At 39.3% G+C, this 25,370-nt stretch overlaps 1 protein-coding gene and 1 long non-coding RNA gene across 2 annotated transcripts in view; both read right to left on the reverse strand.

Annotated features, from left to right (window-relative positions):
- Window positions 1-19,963, reverse strand: part of LOC106949558 (RNA-binding motif, single-stranded-interacting protein 3-like) — a gene marked incomplete at its 5' end in the record, with an annotated part of 67,674 nt that extends 47,711 nt beyond the window's left edge. Inside the window, one exon of the mRNA XM_015035899.1 lies at window positions 19,872-19,963. Within this exon, the coding sequence (XP_014891385.1) occupies window positions 19,872-19,963 (92 nt within the window). The remainder of the gene's footprint in view (window positions 1-19,871) is intronic.
- Window positions 6,997-14,348, reverse strand: LOC106949565 (uncharacterized). Its single transcript, XR_001425403.1, has 2 exons — window positions 10,344-14,348; window positions 6,997-10,269 (listed from the first exon to the last, which is right to left on the reverse strand). It is a non-coding gene; the product is annotated as an uncharacterized LOC106949565 (long non-coding RNA).
- Window positions 19,964-25,370: the final 5,407 nt, after the last annotated feature.

Genomic DNA, 25,370 nt, shown 5'->3' on the forward strand with positions numbered 1-25,370 from the left:
TGATTTGCTCACTTTGGGCAGGGCAACCAGATCTAGGAAGAGCATTGGCATTTTACAGTTTTCCATTTCAGAATGATGAACGTTGTTGGGATCTTTGGCACTTTTATGTTACAGAAATGTTCCTGTGTCCTTCCTCAGCTCTGCGCCACAACATATTCCTGTCTCTCAAGTTATGATGAATCTCAGCCAAATGTGTTTGAGTAGGTTCTTGTTCTGGAAATTGTTAAGGCCGTTATTTACTAAAACGTTGGGTGAGTATTTAGGCTATGAATTAAAATGTGTTGATAGTGGAAGTCTTTACTATCCAGGAGTGGCATTAGTTTCCCCCAACACAGTATTTTCACATAGGAATATAAATGTGAAACAAAGGAAGGATGAAAAATATAATAACCATAGCGGACAAAATGAAGCATCCCAGTCTGTATCCTCAGTGTCATGAAATAATAATAATAATGATAAAAACAAAAGGGTAGAACTGCAGTGGTTAATAGGTTGTCTTTTTCTCCTGACAACCAATACATCATTCTTTGTTTATTAGGTTGGCTCAAAAAGCTATCGCCTCGCTATCATGGCAACAAAAATAAATGAATAAACAACATTTTTACAACTGTTTCACAACATTTTTAAAGTTAAATCACTACACCAAGCAGAGAAGGTCAAGTTTCTCGGTGTCTTGTTCAGCAGTGATAGTAGGATGAAGCAGCGTATGGAAAGACAGAATTACGCCTTGTATAATGTTGATAATGGTGGTGATAAGTTCAAATTGCTGGGCTCAGTCTAAGAGACACAGGGTGGCTCCATAAGCCCCTTCTGGTTGGGGATATGTTGGGACTAAATTGTGATGGAAGTTTGATGCATATTCGCTGACGTACGCATTTTCACTGTCTGGTGTTTGGCATAGAAAGCAGTCTTTAAACTTTTCAAACTCTTTGAATAAACAGCTAATCAAACAGTCCTTTCAAGCTCAAGTGTGCGAGTTCAAACTGTGACCTCTGGTTTAGCATCCCACTCGTTTCTACAGCTCCAGCAGCTTGTTGTGCTATGTGAAGTGTTTTTTCTAAGTTCTTTGCTTGAATACAAGCTCTTTGAAAATGTCCTTGTGGGTGTGTATTGTTGTGGTAATCAGATGAGAGAGACCAGGTTCCTTTATGATCTTTAGATGTCAGCACAAGGCCACAGTGGGGCCATTTGACAGTCTGTTGTACAAAGACTATTTGCTTTTAGGAAGAGGAAACCTTTTTGAGTCCTTGAATACTGAAGGGTGGTCACACATACACGTTAAGCTGAGCAAAAGCACGCATAGAAACATGGAAGTGAAGCTATTCCATCTAAATGATGTGCACACAGGCTCAAACCATTTTCCCTGCTCCTAATACACATATATATGCACCAGCCAAAATTAGATGGTCTCCACGGAAGACCACTAAGGAAACTGCAGTTTAATTACCATCGTATCCTCTGCCAAGGACGGCTCAAGACTGACGCTCTATGCATTTATTTCAACAAAGAACAGCTTCTCATTTGCAAAGTCATGAGGCTCTGTCAAAGGTTTGCAAAATCCACCGACATGTAAATAAGCAGAGTTTAAAACTCATGAGATTTATGGGGAGCAAGGAGGAGGAACAGTGACAGGGGAGCAGGAACATGAATCTAACAAGTAAATGCAGGAAATAAACGTAATCTAACTAAAATAAGTAAGAACGGACTGATCCAAAGTAAAACCGAAACTTAAGGCCATCAATAACATCTGAGACAAAACACAGCTAACAAATCATCAAACCCAAAACCATCCAAGATCCTGACACAGGCATTGACAAAATTGTTGGGAAGCCTCTGTTAATGATTGAAAAGTCCACAATGGTCACTGAAATAACTTGATTCTAACAAAAGTAAAAAGTAGTAAATATTTACTGAAAATTAGCCAATCAAAAGCAGACACTTTGAACTGTGGTTCAGCAGAATAATTTTAAATTTCAAGTTATTTTAGAGATCATTGTTGGATTCTTACTCCTGAAGAGAAGCTACGTTGCGTTTGACAGCTTTCTGGAAGGAGGAAGGTACCAGCTGAGATAAAGGCATTTAGACGACCAGCTAGCAGAGTGTGAGTTTTAATTATTCATGGGCTTTTTAATTCAAGATTTATTTTTTTTTTACAAAAGCCTAGAGTTTTTTCTTCTATTAAAATGTGTTGTGCTTTAATAGAAAGCACAACACAAACTTCAAATACGCCAAAAAGTGCGGATGCCTTTGAGTCAAGTGAAGGATTTGTAGATTGTGTAGAAGAAATGGTTCTTCTTTCAATACGATCTTTGTTTTGGAAAACAGTCGGATTAATTAATCAAAGCTTGTAGGCACAGCGATTTCATGGGAAGAAAAAAAATAGCAGAATTCAAAAAGAGAAAGAGAAACTCTGAGAAACTGTAATTTGGATCTGTCTTAACCCGAAAAAATGAAAATGTATCTGTTATTACCACCATCCAAAATGCACACATCCGATCCTTTCTCGAAGCTGAAAATTGCTCTTGATAAATAACCATCAAAACAAAGTAACAGTACCCAATGCTGATGTAGAAACTCATTGCATTTCTTCCATGCAGGTGCAATTACTCTCCCCAGAGCCACTTTCATTTGAGTAAATGCTGTTAGGAGCCACCGGCACTGCCTGCACCACGGTTTTTCTACTTTTTTTCTCCCACCAGTATACTTAAGTAAGCAAGAAAGACCCAAGCTGACCCCAAGGCAAGACACCGAAGACACAGTTCATGAGCAACCAGTACAATGGAGATATCTGAATGAAAGAAAGAATATAATTATATGGAAAGAGCTGGGACGACGGAGAGCGGCGAGATTGAAAGGCAATGCGAGAGAAAAATCTTCATTGGTTTTCAGCGTGCATGTGCAGACTCAGACATCCTAAAAGGTTACAGCATTTGATTTGTGATATTCCAGTCCAAAGACTCTCTGTCTGGTGGAGCTGTTCTTCTGCTGCTGCTGTCCACAAAGTTTGAATGATGGCTGAATTATGCTGTCGGAATGTGAATGGAGCCGATTCTGCTGTCTGTTCAGTGATGAACTACAAACACACTTTCAGCCACCAAGAACAATGGCGGTTGTGAAAGGATATAATGTTTCCTTGTGAAGATAAGTTATTTGGGCTGCCTTGCTATGCTTAATTGCAAAGACTTGCTGAAGGATTAACATAGCCAGTGTTTAATCTTTTTTTCCAGTGTTTTTTTTTTTTTTTTTTAGCAAATAAAGATCTGGAAAGAGTGGTGTCCGTTTATATTCCACCTTACTGAGTCATTTCTTGTGTCTAGTCCACTCATTTGTTAAGGAGCGCAATGTTAGATAGATGTCTATAAACATTGATTTTTAAGTCTAGCCACGCATTCTCAATTTAATTTAGGACCGGACCTGGATGCAGCCGCTCTAATGCATGAAATTTCTTTGATGTAAAAAGGTTCCAATGTACCTCTGGTTGTAAACACACGGACAAAATTGTTGGTAAAAAAAAATTAACCAATGAAACTTTGACACTGTTTTTAATATGTAGTTCAACAAAATCATCCTAAAACAATCAACTAATAAAACAGGCCTGGACAAAAATGAACCTAGAGTTTAAAGGTTGGTTGCTAAAATTGCATCCTTGTTTTGAGTAGATTTTTTTTCCCCTGGCAGATACTATTAAACATCTGCATCAGACAGCATATTGCTATCAATTTAAAATAAGTATATATATATGACATTCATCTTGTGCCTATAATAAATCTCACACTGTGAAGGGAGTCGGCGGTTCCATGTGCCACACAAGACGACCCTTTTTTTTTGCCAGCTTGAGCACCTGCACCCAAAAAAGACTATGAAAGCCACTGACAAAATTAATTAACTTCTGAAGACACTTCATTGCCAATTATTTTATGCAGGGACATCAGAGCAAACAAGAACAAATACAAAAACTAACCCCACTTTTCAATTTCTTTCTGTTTTAAACATTTTATTTTCTTTGCACTTCACTATTATGTGCTACTTTTTGTTGGTGTGGGATATAAAAGCCAAGAAAATATATTCAAGCTCGCAACTGAAGCGAGACAGAGCGTAAAAAAGGTCAAGTGGTGTGAACAACTTTCGCAAGGCACTGTGCATATATGCCTAAATATGTGCCTGGGATAAACGTCACTTTTTTTTTCTTCTTTCTTTCTCCAATTTCTTCTTTAATTAGGTCGTTTTAACTTGCTTTATGTCTTTCCTCCTTCTCCTTTATCACTCTGAAATTCTCCATCTAAGGCTGACCACTCCACATTCTGTTGATCTCCCTCTAACCCCTCATGCTACGGTTTGGACTGTGCTTTCGCTCGATCAATCTCTCTGTGTATCCTCGGCTGCTTCGGTGCTACACTGAAAGGCTAATTCCACCGAGAGATAGAATGTGAGGATAGCCTCTTTAAAGTGCTTTCCAGTTATCTCCGTGCTTATAGATCTGTACAGAATCAAACCATGCGCCGCCTCTGTGTGCACTCCAGCCTCATACTCCCTTTTCCTGTGACCGTAGCCATGCGTGTCAGTTTTTGCTTCCTTCTTTCTGTGGAACTCGGGGGAAACTAAAACTGCAAGGGCATGTGCGAGAACTCCAGACATATTTAATTAAATATGAGGCTTTCGACAAATGTAGTTTGAAATGACCATAAATAACTAAAGAGGTATATGATTAGCCATTCACTTCTAATATTTTCAAACAAATATTGCTGTTCATATGTAAATATATATATATATATATATATATATATATATATATATATATATATGTGTTAAATGTTCATATGTTAAGTTGTAATGGCTGAAAGTTACATTGTATTTGAACTTCATAAGTTTGTGGCAGCGCTGGTTTCTGTTGTCTTTCTCTCCTGGTTCTTACACCCCATGCGTAGTTTCTAACTCGCATTGTGTTGGACTTTTCTTTTCCTTCTTTTGCAGAAGTCATTGGTTTTTCAAAAAATAGGACAGAAGCTGGTGTAGGGGAGCCAGTTTACAGTCATTAAAAAAGTCACCCAGGTGGCAAAATAGGAAGAAATTCTATTCGTCTAATAAGTGTCTTGTTGCACCTACTTGTTCTTCTAAACAATTTACAAATCCTTCACTTGACTCAAAGGCATCCACAATTTTTGGCGTATTTAAAGTTTTTCTATTAAAGCACAACACATCTTTCTCTTACACAAGCAAGTAAAACAAAAAAAGACCCAAGTCTTGTCACAAGGAAGCCAGTCAGGACTTGGTACCTGAATGAATATAAAATTGCCACCTTGTTATCTGGGAGACTCAAATTTGAAACTTCTTTGAAACCGTATGCTGCAGCATAACTACTGCACTAATTCATGCGAGTTATTTCAAGAGAATACACAAAGCTGCACGTTTTTAGCTGGATTTTCTCTGTGCCCTCTGACTCCCTAAGCCAGTATGAGGAGGGGCTGATGTAAGAGGAGACGGAGGGATCGTACATGACAGAAACAAGACTGAATTAAATCTGATCTGGCCTAAACATGCACTACCATCAACTGCACTACGATTGCATTAACCTTGCATTAGCAGCCCCGTACTGTGAGCGTACGGATGCATTTGTCTTTTGCTGCCTGTGGGCGGGTGATAATAATTTGGAGAAAGATGAAGGAATTAGACAGTGAGAAAAGACAGCTACAATTTATGACCTAGCGTTGCTATTCTTCACTGTTTTCCCGTCAAGTAGAAGAAAATGTTTTCTTGACTGATTGTAACACAATATAGGAGATAAAAGTAGGTAATTATCATTAATAAGGATGAAAATATTAGCAATGCATTCTTTTAATCCTTTTAATTTCACGCCATTGCTTTTGAGTACTGGTCATTTTACCCATTATTTTGTATTGAGTAGTTCTGGCCGTGTGCCAGTTTGTATTCATCTTAGGGATGCTGGTACCGGCTTTGAAAACTGCTAAAATAAAGTTATACCATATAGTCAACTGTGGATAAATATGGTGACAACATTTTCTTTTTTTCCATCACTATCCACAGCACACAATTTACTGAAACCTGGAACATGTGATGAACTGCATTATCAAGGAGGCATATCAAAACATAGAGCAAATATTAGCCTAGCACTACAGAAAACTACTGAGCATAAGTCTATGAATTATGAATCTATGTGTTTTGGTGACATTAAATAACCTTATATGGTAGCTTTATGTATTAAATCAGGGGATCGGAGGGGGTTAGACAAAAGAGGATAAAAAGGGAAAGAGGAGAATGGAAAAAACACAAAAATAGACGCATCAGATGTGCAGAAAAAGACAGGAGTAGTCAAGGACAAAATGGAGGGGAGAAGAAGAAATGGAGAGACTAATGGAGGGAGGTGTGAAGTGTCACTGCTAGTGGCACCGTCTCTCTAATTAATATAGTGACCTTGGCCCTGTGGTCATGTTATTGTACACACACACACAGAGACAGAGAGATAGTGAGAGATATTATAAGCTTTGTAGAGTTTGTGGAATAACAAGTAACGACCCGAGTTGAATTGAACTGAAACACAAACATTTCTCACTACGTATCAAATTCCCTGTGTTTGCTTTAGCAGTATTTCACATTCATGTCACACATATCAGAACATATTTCTTGTTTTATTCTTTGCCTAATCCAACAGAGAAGTTAGGGCAAAGAGTGAAAACACAAAGAGAATAGAAAAAATAAAATCTAAGACTAAATTAACTAGAACTACTATGGAAAGAAAAGGAAAGAAAACCTAAGATTTAAACTGTGTTTACATCTAAACTGTGTTTAAATCTAAGTCTAAGACTTGAAATAAGTCTTAGACTGAACTTATTACAAGGGTAACTAACACAAAGAGACAGTAGGAAGGAAGACAAGCAGACATAAAAACTAACTCTGAGTGAGCTGGCAGAGAAGAGACAGAGTACAGCTGTAGCAGCAATCATCTTTCAGGTCAACAGTAATTACCAAGAAGACTTGTGACTACAGGACACACACACACACACACACCACACAGTTTTTCTTTTACCCACCGCCTTGTCTCACTCAATTTTCTTCTCGTCCCTTTTTATTTCACAACCAAGACACACACCTGCCACAGAGAAGATGTCGGGACAAGAAGCAGAGTTTAGTGGGTAAAGGTTTCTCACCACGAACAGATCTGAACACATGCAGGACTAATCTTGCATTGGCTGACTTCTAATTAATTCATGGGTCCTGTCAGGAAGTCACTCTAATTGTGGTTCACTTTGAAGTTGCCACATGAATTTTCAGCCTGCTTACACAGGAGGTAAACAGCTTTTTTTTTTTTTTTTTTTTCCCCAAGGCTCTCAGGCAGCAATTATCTCTTACATACTTCATATGATTTCTTATGAACCACATAGATTTATGTGTTTATTATTCGTTTATCGTTTTAATCTTCGTTTATCGTTTTAATCTTATTTCAAATTTCCCGATTGTCTGAGGAAAGTATATGGCTCATCCATCCTTGCAGATGTTTTAACATCTTTTAGACAACTCTCATCTCAAATCAACTTAGTGAAGGATCTCCAAGTGAAGGCGACAAAAGTTTGTTTTCATTTTTTTTTCTAAGCTTCAGACAACACTGCAATGCAAAAATACCTAAAATCTTAAAGAGAACCTTATCAGATTCAATATGATCAATTGTTGTACTAATATCGATGCTGCAAAATTGCAAACATTTGTGAGAACTGTGGTACATCCTGCTATTATGGTATATCTACATATTTGCATTCAACTAGGAACATCTTTGTTCTCAGTTGTTGATTGATTAACCAAACTAGCTCCCACAGTATTCAAGTGGTTCAACTCATATCTCAACAAAATAATTTTGTTTTTCTAAATACAGGATAATATTTATCAGAATATTATGATATATGGTGTCCCACAAGGCTCAAGTTTAGGTCCCATCATTGGATGAATGATTACCCTAATGACACACAGCTCAATACAGCCATCTCTCCTGATAAACACAGACCCATTTATCCAATTTGTTTCTTTTTACTTTACTGTCGATATTTAGTCATAGATGGTAGAGAATTTCTTTTAGCTCAATCAGGACCAAGCTGAAGTTTTTTTTTTTTTTTTTTTTTTTTTTATGTTAAGAGAATACAAAGAGACAAACTCACAATGCCCTGGCAAGAGATCCTTCAGATCAGGTCAAAAACATTGCTGTCATATTTTAATCAAATATAAGTTTTACAAATCTATTCATATGACAAACTTGTAGACCTCATGATCACAATTGGATTTCTTTTGTAGGTGCGCCAAACCCCACAAAATCTACTTCAAAGTAAAAATTTGGAATGTTTATATACCTAATTTTGGTTTCGTAGGTTGATGTTTATTGTTTTTTATGTTTTGCTGCTACAACATTTAGTGTTTTTTGATCTATTATGCCTCCTTACACCTGAATCGGTCGTCATGTAAATGGCCTGGAGTCACGTTAAGCCTCAGAGGCTTAACGTGACTCCCACTATTATAACGTGTATGTCACTCCCACTATTCCTGCTCTTCTACAGCTTCTTACAATGAAGTGAATTCATTTTCCTCTCTGTATACAGTACATCTACATATGATAATCTACACACACAATGACAATCCAAACCACATTTTTTTTGACTGATTTGTGTTTCTGAGAACATCAAGACATTTTATAATATGATCAGGCAAATATTTGCCTATTTGGCCATGAAATCCATCTCCGTGTGTGGACTATGCATACTGAGTAAGTCCTCATTATTACTATCCCTCCAGTCAAATGTGTTGATGGCAGCATCTTTCTTTTGGGAATGGTTTGCTTTTTAATTTTTTTTTTCTGTGATTGAATCTGGAGAACTGAGTGTTGGACAGGCTGAAAAAATTCTGATGAAATCTGCAGAAAAAGTTAGCTACAACATTCACATTTCACCAACGTACTAAATTTTGCAAAGACAATCCAAAACTGTCCTCAGTAAAAGTCTCTAAAAAGTCTCGAGTTCAACCCAACATAAAAGTGAATTTGAACTGATTTTATTTATCTGATGCTGTGGACCTTCAGTGCTTTCTCAAGTATATCCAAAGGAAAGCAAGATTATCGTTTCTGCAAATCACTTAAAAAAAGATGTTGCTAAAAACAAATGGAACATTTTTCAAATTGTTCTTTTCTTTTATTGAACAACAAGCTTCTAACATAGGAACAATTTGGTGTACTTAATACAGATGTACCCCACAGTTTCAGTAAGTCATACTAAAGAAAATTAAAGGTCATATGACCATGTATCCTGTGTTGCGCATAAACACTGTCAAGTCAACAAATTCACAAATGGAGCTCACATTTTTGCCCCTTTCTAATTGCAATGCAGTTCACTTGGACATCATTTACCAGTACTTTGGTTTAGGGGCAAATAAAGTGTTTCTGGTGGCAAACTTCAGATATTTCACAGAGAAAAGCAGCAGCGTTTCCTGCTGGCATGTGTCTGTGCACACATGTGGGCATAGACAATGAAAGGTTTGTGAGGATTTATAATGGCAATACTCCTTAAACTTGACTATGCATTAAAGTTGGGCAACTTAGCTTTGCTTTACTTTTTGACAGTTACTTAATTACGGTATAACAACTCTTGTCTGAAGCTCAACTCACAAAAACAAAAAAAAAACAAAACAAACAAACAAAAAAAGCAACTAATGCCGTTTTTAATGGCACACACAAACAAACTCCTTCCAGCTGGAAGCAGAATTCTTATTTTGCACCTGATCAATGGTTTCTAGCTGTAATAGCTGAAGCTTCATGCTAAATCTTCATAATTCCTCTTTAATACAAATGTACCCCACAAAAACGATAACTTCAGTTCTCTTACTATTCATATGGAGAAAGTTCCGACACACCCGTGCATTGATTTGTCCTATTCCTCTGCTCAGTACTTGAATGGGTCTCTTTCAAAGATAAGAGGATACAGACAATGGATGGACGGACATTAACTGAGTGAGTCTTTTCTCCAATATAAATTCAGCCTTCAGTATTTGGCAGCTATTCAGTAAATTTTGGATGTTTTGAGTTAAACATCCAACTGTACTGAATTGACAGCATTAATGGCTAAAAGTGACTGCAGTTGCTGTCATGTTGGTTCCAAGTTTCTTAACCCACATGCGAGAACACAATCAGGAGAGGCAAGTAAATGAACAATAATAAGTTTATTGAATCCAGGGGAAAGGGGAATGGGCATGAGTTCTGGAACAGATGACCGGATCGTCTGACTGTCAACGAGAGGCAACAGGTTAGTGAGAGTGGTTGAGAGAGTTTTTCCAGGAGTAAACAGACAAGGTCTAACTTGGAGTGGATGAGTATGGTTGCTGGCAGAGCGCTGGATAAGAGGGCTTCGTTGGAGGGCGGACAGGTTTGTAAATAGCTGAATGAGCAGAGTCTGACTAGGTCCAGTTGTAAAGAATCTCTAAATGGGTTCGGGCACGGGCAGGTATAACCTGTGATGTCACGAAGGGGAGTCCACTGGAGACGGACCGAAGACGGGGGAAGGCGAGCACACGAGGAATGGCGTCCAGCTGGTACAACTAATGGCGTCGTGGGGAGACACACGAGGGAGGAACTCACGAACAATGGGCAGCTTCAGCTCACGCAGAATCCTGGGGCAGACGGCACACTCGGGGAACAACGAGGAGACAGCGGGTTCACCAAGGTAAGCAAAAACGTTCGCTGGACAGGACAGGTTTGATCTGGGACACATGAAAGGTCGGGTGAATGCGCAGGGACGGAGGAAGACGAAGGTGCACAGCAGAGGGGCTAATGACTGATGACATTCATTGGTTCATTGGTCCATTGGTTCATTGGTCGAAAGGACCAATGAACTTAGGGGACAACTTTTTAGACAGACTTGAGAGGGATGTCACGTGTAGACAACCACACCTTTTGGCCTATGAAGTATGTGGGAGCAGGAGTTCTCCTGCGGTCAGCCAGGCGTTTATTAAGTGCAGAGGTGTTGTTGAGAGCAGCAATGGTGTCATTCCAGATTTTACGGCTTCTACGAATGTGGTGCTGCACTGACGTGACCGAGATGTTCGTTTCGTCGGAGGACAGGAGTGGTGGTTGGTACCCAAGTACTATTTCAAACGGGAAGATGCCTATGGCTGCTGAGATGTGACTGTTGTGCACATACTCTACCCATGGAAGGTACTAGGCCCAATCGTCGGGATTAGTGGGGGTCACCGCAGAGTAGCCTCTAGCTCCTGGTTCATACGCTCTGTCTGTCCGTTGGTTTGGGGGTGGTAACTGGAGGTGAGTGACACCTTGGCCTCCAGAACGGAGCAGAATTGGCGCCAGACTTGTGAGACAAACTGGGGACCACGATCTGAGAGGATCTCCTGAGGGATTCCATGAAGTTTAAACACATGTTTAATCAGTAGCATGGCAGTTTGGGCAGAAGTAGGCAATTTACGGAGTGGAATGAGATGACAGGCTTTGGAGAAACGATCGATGATGGTTAGAATGGTGGTCACCTCTTAGCGGATTGGAGATATGATAGGTTTTTGTGATCTGTCCAGACCAGAATGGGGTGCTCAGCTCCCTCCAGCCAATGACGCCATTCTTCCAGAGCTAGCTTGATTGCCAGGAGATCCCTGTCCAACACGTTGTAGTTTCTTTCGGCCGGCAAGAGTCTATGGGAGAAAAAGGCACATGGGTGAAGCTTATGGTCATGATCGGTGGTCTGGGAAACCACAGCTCCGAACCTGGTATCGGAGGTGTCAACCTCTACCACAAACTGCTTCTTGGGATCGGGTTGGATAAGTATGGGTGCGTGTGCAAACCGGGACTTGAGTTCGGCGAAAGCGGCATCAGCTTGAGGGATCCAGGCAAACACCTTCTTGGTGGAGGTAGAAGCTGTTAAGGGAGATGCAGTTTGGCTATAGTTGCGTATGAATCTTTGATAGAAGTTAGCAAATCCCAAGAAACGTTGTAGTCATTTTCGGGTCTCGGGTTTGGGCCAGTCTAGTACTGCCTTTATCTTATCTTCTGAAGCTCTTACCTGTCTGCCCTCAAGAACGAATCCCAGGAAGGTTACTGACTGACGGTGGAACTCACATTTTTCTGCTTTTACGCACAGCTTGTTCTCAAGGAGCCGTTGGAGAACCAAGCGGACGTGTCTTTGGTGTTCAACGAGGGACTTGGAGTAAATCAGGATGTCGTCTAGGCAGACGAACACGAAAATGTGTTAATAAAGTCTCTGAGGACATCATTCACAAGAGCCTGGAAGAAGGCAGGAGCGTTAGACAATCCAAAGGGCATGACCAGATATTCATAGTGCCCCATGGGGGTCTTAAATGCAGTCTTCCACTCATCACCTTCTCTAATACGGAGAAGGTGATAAGCGTTTCTGAAGTCTAGCTTGGTGAAGATGGTTGCGTCTTGAACGCGCTCGAAAGCTGAAGATAACAGTGGTAATGGATGCTTATTTTTTATTGTGATCTGGTTTAATCCTCTGTAGTCTATGCAGGGCCGTAGGGACCCATCTTTCTTCCCCACGAAGAAAAACCCTGCGCCTAATGGGGAAGACGAAGTGCGGATTATGCCAGCAGCGAGATATTTGTTTATGTAATTCTCCATTGTCTGTAGTTCGGTTCTGGAAATGTTGTATAGTCTGCTGTTGGGTAATGGAGCACCAGGCAGGAGGTCAATGGCGCAGTCGTAAGGTCTGTGAGGTGGTAGAGATAAGGCTTTGTCTTTACTGAAGACTGTAAATAAATCATGGTACTCACTGGGAATGGAGGATATGTCTGGTGGGTCCACCTCTGTCTGTTCTGTCGGGGAAGTCATGACCAGGACAGCAGAATGAAGGCAGGTGGAGTGACATTTGGTGGACCAATACTCTATTTTGGCTTCGGTCCAATTGATATGAGGATTGTGTGCAAATAACCAGTCGAAACCCAGAACTATGGAGGAGCTGGCTGCGGGAAAAACAAAAAAGGTAATCTCTTCGGTGTGGTTACCTGAGATTAATAGGTGTAAAGACTTGGTACGATGGGTGATTTGTGGCAGGTTCTTTCCGTCCAGGGCTGAAATGCGGAGAGGGATGGGGAGTGGTTCAACCTCGATGGCTAGTTGCTTGACTATTTCAGAGTTGATGAGGTTATGTTCGCACCCCGAATCAATGAGGGCTGACAGGGGAAAAGACTTATTACTGTTGAACAGGGTGACAGGAATGATGATACGGGATTTAGATGATTGTGACTCCGGCAGTCTCCCCGTCTTTACTGCCGGACCTGCGGGTTTAAACGAATGGGACAATTAGCGATAACATGGTTAGGCTCACCACAGTAGAGACAGAGCCGAGATCGCATCCTCTTCTGGCGTTCCTCTGGCGTTGGGCGTGTGTGTCCCAGTTGCATTGGTTCAGGTTCTGGAGCTGAGGGAGAGGTAGGTGAATGCTGAACAAAAGACTGACTACTAGTCTGAGGAACCCGTGGAGAAAAAGTCCGGCGAGACCGCTCTCTTGCTCTGGAGCGGATTCGGTTATCCAATTTTATTGTTAGGTTTATGAATTCGTCGAGAGTCTCTGGTTCATCTAGAGTTGCCAGTTCATCTTTAATTTGTTCATTTAATGCATGGAAAAATGCGCTTTTAAGTGCAGCGGCATTCCAACCAGAAGCAGCAGCCTTGATTCTGAAATCAATAGCAAAGTTGGACACACTCTTCTGGTCCTGCTTTAGCCCATGTAAATCACGGGAGGCTGAAGTATTTTCAGTTTCTTGACAAAAGACTTGTTTCAGTTCTTTTAGAAACTCTGGAAATGTACATCCATAATTCAAGGCTGATGTAAACCGGGCTTCGGCCCATTCTAAGGCTCAACCCGTCAATAGGGATAACATGTAAGAAATTTTAGCGTCATCATGGGGTAAGCTCTGCGGTGAATGGTTAAAGACTATATTACACTGGAGAATGAAACCTTTAACCTTCTTTACGTCACTTGAAAATTTATCTGGTGCAGATGGATGGACTTCCGAAAACATGGAACGATTCGGCGGATCAGGAGCCACAGACGGAGTGGATGGAGTGCTAGGAACCTGCTGGACTGAGCTCTGTAGAAAGTTAGAGTATTCTGTTAATTGACGATTTGTTTCTGCTTGGCGGTTACCCAGTTCTCTTAACGCGGAGTCCTGGGACTGAATTAGAGCGTGTTGTTCAGAAAAAACCCTTCTGATTGTGTCCGCTGAGGTTGCAGTTTGGCCTGAGTGTTCTGTCATGTTGGTTCCAAGTTTCTTCACCCACATGCGAGAACACAATCAGGAGAGGCAAGTAAATGAACAATAATAAGTTTATTGAATCCAGGGGAAAGGGGAATGGGAGAGTGGTTGAGAGAGTTTTTTCCAGGAGTAAACAGACAAGGTCTTACTTGGAGTGGATGAGTATGGTTGCTGGCAGAGCGCTGGATAAGAGGGCTTCGTTGGAGGGCGGACAGGTTTGTAAATAGCTGAATGAGCAGAGTCTGACTAGGTCCAGTTGTAAAGAATCTCCAAATGGGTTCGGGCACGGGCAGGTATAACCTGTGATGTCACGAAGGGGAGTCCACTGGAGACGGACCAAAGACGGGGGAAGGCGAGCATACGAGGAATGGCGTCCAGCTGGTACAACTAACGGCGTCGTGGGAAGACACACGAGGGAGGAACTCACGAACAACGGGCAGCTTCAGCTCACGCAGAATCCCGGGGCAGACGGCACACTCGGGGAACAACGAGGAGACAGCGGGTTCACCAAGGTAAGCAAACACTCAGGCGACGAGAAGTCGTTCAGCCGCTGCTTATATACACCCAGACAGCGCTGCAGGAACCGCATCTCTCCAGGGGCTCTGTACACTGGCGGCATCTGGTGGATGCCATGGGAAGTAGCAGGTACTCCAGGAAAATAACTCAACAAAAACCAAAAAGGGAAAAGAAACAAAGAACAAAACAGAAAAAACACAGACCCTGACAGTTACAATCAAATTTGACTTTTTAGTTTTCTTTTCGGCTGATGAAAGCATTACAACATGTGTGTGAGAGCAGCTCTTCTCAAAAAGTTATCGAACAGTTTGTGCATGAACAACAGAATATGGAAAAAAAAGAATGCTAAGTGATTAGATGCTAACTTGTAAAATAAATCATGACTTTTACATACACTCACTCACACACACCCCCACCCACAAGAATACGATTCATCTTTTCCAATTGCACCAGTTCTGGGTGCCTAAGAAGAAACTCGGTCTCCTTTTTTGGGGGTGTTCTTACAGTACAAACAGCTTGGACAAATTTAGACGCATGGTCAAATGTGTTCACGTATCCAAATAGTTGCCAGAGGACGGGTATATTTATGTAGGAGGGGATTTAAGACTCAGCTTGGGTCTTATGATTAAGGACCCTTAATACTAGAAACACTGAAGAGGTTTTATAACACTGACAAGAAATTTAGAACGCATAGCATTTCATGACTATAAGCAAATAGCAGCTCTTTAATATTTTAAGCAGTGCAATGCGTGCAGCAGTAAAACAACAAAATCAAAGAAGGAAAGGCAAAAGCAATTAGGAAATAGCAAAAGAAACAGAGACATGCAAATGTTAACAGCAGAAGCTATTTACAAATAAAAAAAAACACTGTAAAAAATAAATCACCTAAAGTTATATAAGTAACAGAAAGTTTCCACTTTTTTATTCAACTAATAATTCATTTTCATATTTCTGCATAAGCTTGAGCACTACATTGCACAACCGTCCATGTTGTAATTTTCCCACTTTCTTAGATCAATTATACAAGACTCTGTTTTTTTTCTTTTTTTTGCTATGTGTGAGATATTGAGTCTCTAGGTCACTATAAACACAGGCACCTACATTCAGGTATCAGGTGTCTATGTTTGAGAGGACCAAGCCATTTTTCTCCTGTGCTATGCTGTCATGATGGAGTCCTTGGAGAATGTTTTAATGTAAGAAAATGTCTGTAGAGCTGCAAATATTCTGCAAGCAACGAAGCATCTTGAAGCATGTTTGAATTACTGTTTTTTTGAGACAAGCAGCAGGAAGTAAGCCACATTGATAACGAGGGTTTAAGTGTGAGCTTAACCTTTACAAATTTGACAGTTTGACCCTCCTATCATAACCTACAAATCATTAAACCAATATAATTTCATATGCATCTGCTTCATCTTCCTGCCACATTTGTCCAGTCTATTTGGAGGTCGATCTAAACGAGGAAAGAACTTTTCATAAGTTAAGTAAGAAAAATAAAATAAAATCTTGCACTTTATATCCTGTCATTTGTCTTTTAAAATCTGAAACTTTTTTTTCAAAGATGGATCTGCTTACCTAAATGTTGTCAGTACACAACCAATTCCAACAAGGAACACGTCATGATATCCTGACACTTTAAGATCTAAGAAAAAGAAGCACTCTTAAATTTAACTGGAGAATAAATAAAACATATTTGTGCTAAATATGAATGTATCCACATCCATATGTGGATACATTCATATCCACATGTGAATGTATATGGGAACAAGACAGAAACGGCCTCCTTAGTGAAATGACGGTTAAAAACAGCAACAAAAATGTGCTTTACTCTCGATTTGAAACTGAATCAGTTGTTTAAATTTGGATAAAACTGTCAATAAACTATCTGCACATTCTTCAGTGAAAACTACCTCAAGATGACCTCCTGTCTTTTAGAGTCTCAAAGTCTTCCCAGTTCCAGCATAACCTTTACAGTCCAGAGATTTCTCTCAGAAGCAGAACCTCCTGAGACTGAGAATGAACCTTTGGCTCAGGTTCAGCATTTCCAGTCGCAAAGTCGAAAATATCGAACCAACCCAGAACTAAAAGAACTTCAGGGAATGTTTGTATCGGAGCAAGTTGTTTTACAGTCTTCCTGATTGTATTTGCAGTTTTCACAAATCTCATCCGTTGTCCACTTTGAATATCTTGAACAAGTGAGGAAGATGCTTACTGACTTATGTCAAAAATTAAATGGCTGATCAGTTGTTGTTTTGTTTAGCTTATTTGGCTTTCAATCATTTTTCATTGCTTATAAAAAACAGAAATTCTGCTGTCAGACACATTTCTGGTCGTGAAAACATAAGACGCCATCCATCCCCTCTATTAGGATAAACCTATTTTAAAACTGACAAGCTGCAATTAGAACCGATATGAAGACAACCGACCCATGCAGATAACCCGACTAATTAACAAGTTACTAATAATAATAATTAAATAAATAGCTAAAGATTGTAGATAGTATTAATTTGGCTGTACTAATCATTTAGCAGGTCTGTGAATCATTTTGGTTTTCTGTTTTAAATAAAAACAGGTACAACGAGTTCATGGCAGGCATTTTTTTTTAGATTTTGTGGTGAAAGGGATGTTTTTTATTAGTAACTTGACAGGAAGAAGAGCAGAAAGAGAGGCCAAAGACATGCAGTAAAGAGCCCACTTCTGTAGCAGTACATTGATTAAGCACTACAACCTGAATGTGATGGACCTGCTCTGACACAGTGCCACATAATACCCAGCTAAAGTTTTTTAATTTTTTTTCTCAACATTTCCCAAAGCAACAGCATTTTTGCTCTCACAATCTCACATCAGACTATGTCTAATGAAGACAATTTAAAGAAAATAATAAGCATTTTTCTCCCCAGTTTAATTAAAATCAAGATTCAGCGAAACCCAATTAGCGCACCAACACAAAATGCTACACGCTGGAGCCGCATTTGAGTCAGCTAGCTGCACACTGCAACAAAACTAGGTGGGAAATGAGTGGCTTTCTCCATAATTAGCTCATGACACAGTAAGAAGTATGTGTAATTTCATTTGGAATTGACTTTTCGCCCTCTATTCCATCTCTCTGGAAAGCCTAATCCCTGAGGCGTTGTAGGGGTCTTCTTCCTAGAACACCCGCTAAACACATCACAACCCCTCTGCTGCTAATGCTCGCGCTCCGAAATCCGTTAGGAACAAAATGAGAGATGGGAGGCTAATGAAAAGAGGTTTAATGGAAGGAAATGGCAAAGGTGGCCTAGAGGTTTGCTGCTGTTTAATTCAGTGGGATGCTCCGGCTGCCTGAAGACTGGCCCATCTTAATTGTACTCTTCTGCCTCAGAAAGGGAAGTATGCGGCAATAAAGTTACAGACAATTTACGCTGAATTTAATTTTCTTGGATTACCCAACCTCTTCCAGTGTCTATTGAAACTTCCTTCAGGTGGTGATATAAAAACCATCAGCCATCATGCTTTCTGAAGGAACGTCCCATTTATCAGTGTCATATTTTAACCACTTCCTAAATTGGGTGCCGGTGGATAATGAGAGGAGTGTTATAAATGCAAGGGATAATGCTAGAACATGGAAATCATCCATATTATCACGACATCAATACATTGTTTCCACTTATGTACAGCTGCTCTGCGTTACTACTAGATGTTTTGGGGAAAAAACCGTCGTTAAAAAAACTTCTATAGTTCCTTTCATTTTTTTTTTTTTTACTGTAGCAACAATTTGAATTCTTAAAAGTCACCCCTAAAAGAAAAAAAGTAATTTTAACGCCACACATTTATGTTTATTGGTAAACATCTCTCTATCCATTTCTTAGCTATACTTTTTTCCTTCACTCTTTAGAAACTCACAAAATGTGACCTTGGCCTCAGCCACTATTACTGCACAGCTAATTGCTGTCTGAAAATCCTAAGCTTTGTATTTTGAAGCTATCATCGTAGACCTGGGAGGCAGATTTGACCACAGCTATGCAGGTGTTTGACAGATTAAAAATAAAAAATAAAAAATTTAGGACCCAATATTTCTTTAATAACTGGATGATTTTCAAGTGGACCATAATGATTAGGAGTGAGTCAGTCTTGCTAATGACACCATAATGACTTGTGGGTAAAATTCATCACCTTTGAGGGTGTCATTAAAGAATCTGACATTGCTCAATAGGAGTTTATTTGAAAAGTGCTTTATATCTGTTGCTCAGCGGCCATCAGACGGGACGCAGTTCCACCACTTTTGAGATTTAGTAGCTTAAGACTTATGTGCAAAGAATAATAAAGTTGCAATCCTGTCTTCTCACCTCTGTTTAATGTTTACATGACACACATGAGATTAAAGAAGCAGAGATCCACCATCAAGTTGGGAGAATCTGCCAACACAACAACCATTAGTCTCCCACAAATTGGATCTTCACAGAAAAGTAGCAAGAAGAGAGTCTGTTACTGAAGACACCACTCCCATTTTGAAAAAAGTTGGCAACAGCGTCATGCTGTGGAGATGTTCTTCTTTCATGGCATGAATACAATTGCTAATTTGGGGCAATATTTAAAAACTGATATTCACAAATACTCTTCATCCAATGTGAGAACAAACTTGTTTTTGTTGTTGTTTTTCATTTTTCTTCAGAAACGGGCACAACTTTGTGCTTCTCTTCTGAATAAAATCCATGATTTTGGTTTTAATTTCACAAAATGCAGAAAGGTTCAAGAGGCATGCAAATTCTGTTTTAATTTATAATTAAAACTGAAGAAATAGGAATACTATGCAAGAGAAAAATAAATAGACTATAGGATGAAGGATGGCTTCCAATTTTACTGTCTTGTAAAATTCTTGAATAATGTCAAAAAGAAAATATACATTACGAAATTCACCAGTTGCACAGTATGCTATTTAACTCAATGGGAATGGCACCAGTCAGTCCAATATAAGTAACCATTACATACAGTAAGCCCAAAAATCACTGTAGAAATGTTTATCCTCTATTGTGTATTTTAGGTAGTCTTCTACATCCATGAACACAAACCCAGAAGTTCATCAGACCAGAGGGAGCGGGTGAGATGAACCTTACCTTCGCCATCTGTGCCTGGACTCCACTGGCTTTGAGCGAGGCCACAGCCTTCTGGGCTGCCGCAGGGCTGTCAAAATCCACAAAGCCATAGCCTGCACACAGAAAACCAAACAAGAGAGGTAAGAATGAAAAAGAAAACAAAAAAATGAAACAAGTGATGGGAAAAGAAAGTAGTCTTAGGACCAAACAGAACAAAAAGAACGAAAACAAAAAGCTGGGATCAGAGAGAATTCTCAAATATGTTGGCAAGCAAGTGCAATTCTGCTCAGGAAAGAGATCCTATTTTGTCTTCAGCATGTTGTAAAATGTTTTAATGTGTCAAAATCTAGTCAAGTCACATATTTCATGAAAACTTCAAAACTGGCTGATTTAGATTTTAGCCTAGGATGTTTGATTGGGGATTCAATTTTCAGCAAGTTTCTGTTTTTTTGTTTTGTTTTCTTTCTTTTTTAAACAGAGTGCATTATTTATTTATCTATTTATTTAGTCTCTGTTAGTGTCCGTGCATCTGTTAGAGCGCTGGGGCCCGGGGGACATGGGTTGGGCCCTACAGGAAGATCTGGAGGACAAAAGGTCCGAACGCACTCATAAATCTCCACTTTCAGAAATAGTGCATGTCCTAGATTTACTAGGTCACATGGCTGAAAGCTGGGAGGAGATGTCAACAAACAGACAGGCCGTCCTCAGTCTCTCTGTAACCAAACGGACAGATTGCATGCGCTTGTGTGTTGAAAATGTGAGCAAATTACGAGAAACTTATGCCCCACGGATGAGGGCAAAACATCAACACTCGAAAAGAACAATAACTGACTGGGCTGAGTCCTAAAACAAGTATGCAAACCTGATGTTTACAGTATAACTTGCTACAATTTTTAATAAAAAATGTACTTAGAATGAGGGATTCACTCTTGCACATTCACCCATAGACAAACATTTCACTCGCAACATCTGCTCCCGTCTTTCTTTCTTTCTTCCTCCTCCCGAATTTGGAGCCGCACTCTGTTTTGCTGATAAGCAGCAGATTTTTTTTTTCTTCTTTTTTTTAATTGTTCAAAGGCAGCAAGCTGCTTTCACAGCAAGATCTGCCCTGCGCACGCAAATATTTATACGCTGGCTAATGAGAAAACCAGAATTTTGCCAAAATAGGGTTACGCAACCTCAGAAAAGAGTATACATAAACATACAAAATGCATATGCAATTTACTCTGACTTGTAAAGACAAGCACAAATACAAAGATAATAAGGGAAGCAAGATTTTTAAAAATATGGTCTATGTGCACAAGAATTACAATGCTGCTTATTTATCAATTTTAGTGCAAGAAGAGAGACAAATGCCCATCTTACGAAGATATCAATGCATACAGTATTTATCACCTTGATAAAATGTCCTTATTTTATTCCACCGGATTTAGAAAATGTTGGCATTTCTTACTCTGACGGATAAGTTACTGTTTAAACACAGAGAATTGATTGATCCATCACATAATATGCATGCCAGGCTGATTTATTCCTGTGTAGCCTGGATAATGATCTCTGCTTGAAAATCGGCGAAATGTATATGCCTGAATGATTAAAAAATAATGGCTAATTAAAAATTTAGAGCAGGAAAGCTTTAAAGTTTCTATTAAAACAAAAACAGACACAATTCAATAAATAGCTGTTTACAAGTCTGCAAAACCTTTAAACCTCTTTTCTAAATAATCCGTTCATCCGGTGTCTATGCCTGCTTGTCCTTGAAGGATAAGATGGTGTCCGTCTCTAGAGGTCAAAAGGTGAGAGGTCGGGTACAATCTGGACAGGCCGCCAGTCTGTCACTGGGCAGCATAGACACAAATACCCATATAAGAACACATAAGGTTAAAAAAAACCACACACTGGGATATAAAGTTCTTGCTGAAAGGCAACAGTGTTGCTAACTGAGCCAATGTGGGTCTCCACTTTCTAATTAGGCGCAGCTTAATTAATATACAAGTACTGAGAAATCTGCTGTTGAGCAGAATCAGACTATTTTACACACAAAATGAGTTTTTAAGAATAAATTAGGTGTTGAAAAATAAAGTAAGAAAAGGTGCAACAAACTTCTCGGAACAAAACTGTACTTTGAATGAATGTCAGCAATTTATTCATACAGAGCTATGAGACTCCATCAGAAAACAGGAAGCTAAAAGGACCAACGGTAACAATGCTCTGTTTTATTCTTTTGACGAGTCAAGTTCAACCTGTTACTGAGAATCCTGAATTTGGAAATGTTGGCCGAGTTTTGACAATCTCACAATTAAGGTAAAGGTCTGACGCAACCATGGTAACGCAAACGGCTTGCATCGAGTAAGCATGGTAACCACAGTAACTAATAATATAAGATGCTGAAGATAGTTTAAAGCTACAGAGCCAACTCACACAGTGTGACGTCGCCGCTAATGACTGATTGATTATTCATGAGGTGGAGGCTGTCTAATATTTATATGGATTGTTCCATAACCTGAGGGATTGCATGATATTTGTTGATGAGGCTTGGTGAGCCAGGTCTGTAACTTTCAGTTGTTTATGAGAAAAGGTTGTTATTTTTTTTTTAATAAAGCATGCATGCATATTTAAATCACAGATAATTTCATTTTAAATTAACAGAGAAAGCAGAAGAATGAATTTTGCTGCTGATTATAGTTCCTGAAAAATAATGCAAATTAACAGATAAAAGATATACAAAAAAAATATTTATTCTGCTCAGTACATCTCTGCTTATTATCATCAGCATTTTTAAGTTAGGTATGAATAGTTCATGTCAGCTGTTTGAGTTAGGTTGTCCTAGAGTCATTTAAAAAAAAAAAATAAAAAATTCACAAGTCAAATATTTATATAGTGTCATAACTTATATTTTGCAGATAGATGAACTGCATTTTTGATTTTAAGAGCCCTCAATTTTTGCAGTCATTTTTTTCCTCTGGATTTACACCTGAAACATCGATATATAAAGTGAATGCAGTAAACTGCTTTTAAATAAGTTCAAAGCCATTTTGTTGCATTAGCTCAGAGTAAAAAAAAAAGCTTTTTAACAAGGCAGTAAAACTAATGAGAAACTAATCAGTAGTATTAACACACAATAACAGATATGGAAAATGTATGACTCAGATAAACATAGGAAAGTCCACAACATAATCCTGAAATACAACTTTTACACTCTGTTTCACTGCCCTTGAGTTGCAGCTGGCCAGAGCAAAATCATTGTCTGATAATTCAAAATATGTCTGCTTGATCTCATCTCATTTAGAATTTCAGTTTCACCGATACTAAAAGACGTATCTCTCTAAAGGAGGCAGGGTAGAAGTGAATAGCTTTAAAACTGAGGTGTTTAGCATTGAGTATTCCTTGAATAACCTGAATGCGGTAACTACAGCGGGTGAGCCGTTCCTTTTTCATTAGTCAGAACTGAAGGTGCCGGTAGACTGGAAAAATCACAGCAGTGATTACAACACACGAACTTCACGGCCATGAAACTAGACGCTGCAGATTAAATCTGCAGCATAACCAGGAACCACTTCTGGGAGCAGGTCTGTTTACAGTGATATACCAATATCAAATGCCTTCTCTGTATTACAGTTCCAGAAAATTGAATCCATGTCTCAGGCGTCTGGTACATGCTCCCTAAATAAAATATTGAGTCACTGTAGATGTTGGCATGTAATCTAGTTTCACCCTGAAGGTTTTAAGTTATTCTAAAGACATCTGAGGGTGGCTGCGCTTTTTACAGCACTTGATCTAGTTGGGTCGGACACAAAATGTTACACATAAACCCAAGTGATATTAATATTTCTTATGAGGAAATTTAATGTCTAAGTGTCCGTCTCCCTGACATGTTTGGTGGCGCTAAATAGCCTTGAACCGAGTTAACCGCTAGCTCAAAGTCTATTCATCACTTTCTTATGAAAAGGTTTTTGTCTGTGGCTTTATTGAGGTCGTGGGTCAAGTGTCAGAAACAGAACAGACCCGAGGAGCCGCTGGAGATTCATTGTCTTGCTCAAGGCCCTTTAATCCAGACGGACACTTGCTAAATCTGGGAGCAGATGCTCATCTTCTGTGATGATTGACAGCTCCGCGAATCTGAACTCAACATGCAGATCCAATGAAAAAAAGTGCACTAACCCTTACATACTTCTTCTGGTTTTCCCGAGTTACCCTTTCCTGAGAGCACACAATATGAAGTATGCCTTAAAATACTGTTGATTAAAAGATGAAAAAGAAGCTGTCCCAAGCAAAATGGAAAAGCAATGAGCCTCAAAACCTATCGAGTGGTTGTGCCAAACTATCATTACGCATTTACAATAACAATGTAACTTTTACGCCACTTTGGGTGGATTTTGTCCAACTCTTCTTTGCAAAATTGCTTTAATTTGTTCACAGTGGAAGGTTTACAAACTCTAACTATTTAAGGTCATGCCAAAGCATTAATCAGATTGAAGGTTTGATTAAATTTCCTTTTCCCTGGTAGAGAGCAAACTTCCTGGTTCCAACATGGTGTTGAGACCGTGAAGCAGCACCACGGCCCTAAGAGTATATACTATTACATACTCTTAGGTTTAACTGTATGCATGAAGCATTTAACCAAAAACATGTGCTACGTTAATTTTACATCACATCTAACCGGACACACACATTCCTGAAGATTTTTCTGTAGTCTTGTAAGTCTATATGTCATATTTGAAATCTTTCACCCTACTTTGTTTTATTAGATGTGATCCATTAACGTGATTGCTTATATGAACATTTTTGGAAGACATTGTGGCTGTGTGTGACCTGTGAAATTAATTAAACAATGTACTAAATTAAAATTATAATTTAGATTTAACAATGGAGATATTTTATTCAAACAGAGTTGCTCATTTTGCAGTAGATTTTTTTTAAACGTTATTTAATGAAATCATTTTATGAAAACTACATTTTGCATTTATTCACATTATCATTGATTTTAGTGCTTCTCTCATAATCTAAATCATGACATTGTTGTAAGAAAAAAAAAAAAAGAAATACTGTATTCTACACATCAAAATATACCCTCCTAACTCATCTCACGTAGTTTTCCATGCAAGAAGACCCGACAGACTGACAGACGGACACACAAACATCACTATAGGTTCCATGCAATCTCCTGAGCGTTCAGATTTCCTGGCCTGGGCACAAAGGCACAGGCCAACCAAGTAGAGAAGGAGACAGTCGGGGACAAGCAGAGAGCAAGATGTGGGCAGGAGACACTGAGAGGGAGGCTGCTTGTCTCTGGGAAATGGAAATCCTTTCGTATCTAAAGTGGTTTCCTCTCCCTCCCTCCATCCTGCGCTCTGTGCCCGCTCGCTCCATCACAGCTCCCCACGCTGCTAACAAGAAAACTGTCACTGCAAAGTTGCTGCAAACCACAAGGAAAGTGTAAGAAAGTCTTCACAAAATTGTTTTTTTTTGTTTTGTTTTTAGCAAACACTGCTGCTTGCCTAATTAAAACCATTTTTATTGTTT

This window comes from Poecilia latipinna, unplaced genomic scaffold, assembly GCF_001443285.1.
Source record: "Poecilia latipinna isolate Pla-1442-1.1 unplaced genomic scaffold, P_latipinna-1.0 Scaffold21, whole genome shotgun sequence".
Taxonomy (NCBI): Eukaryota; Metazoa; Chordata; class Actinopteri; order Cyprinodontiformes; family Poeciliidae; genus Poecilia; species Poecilia latipinna.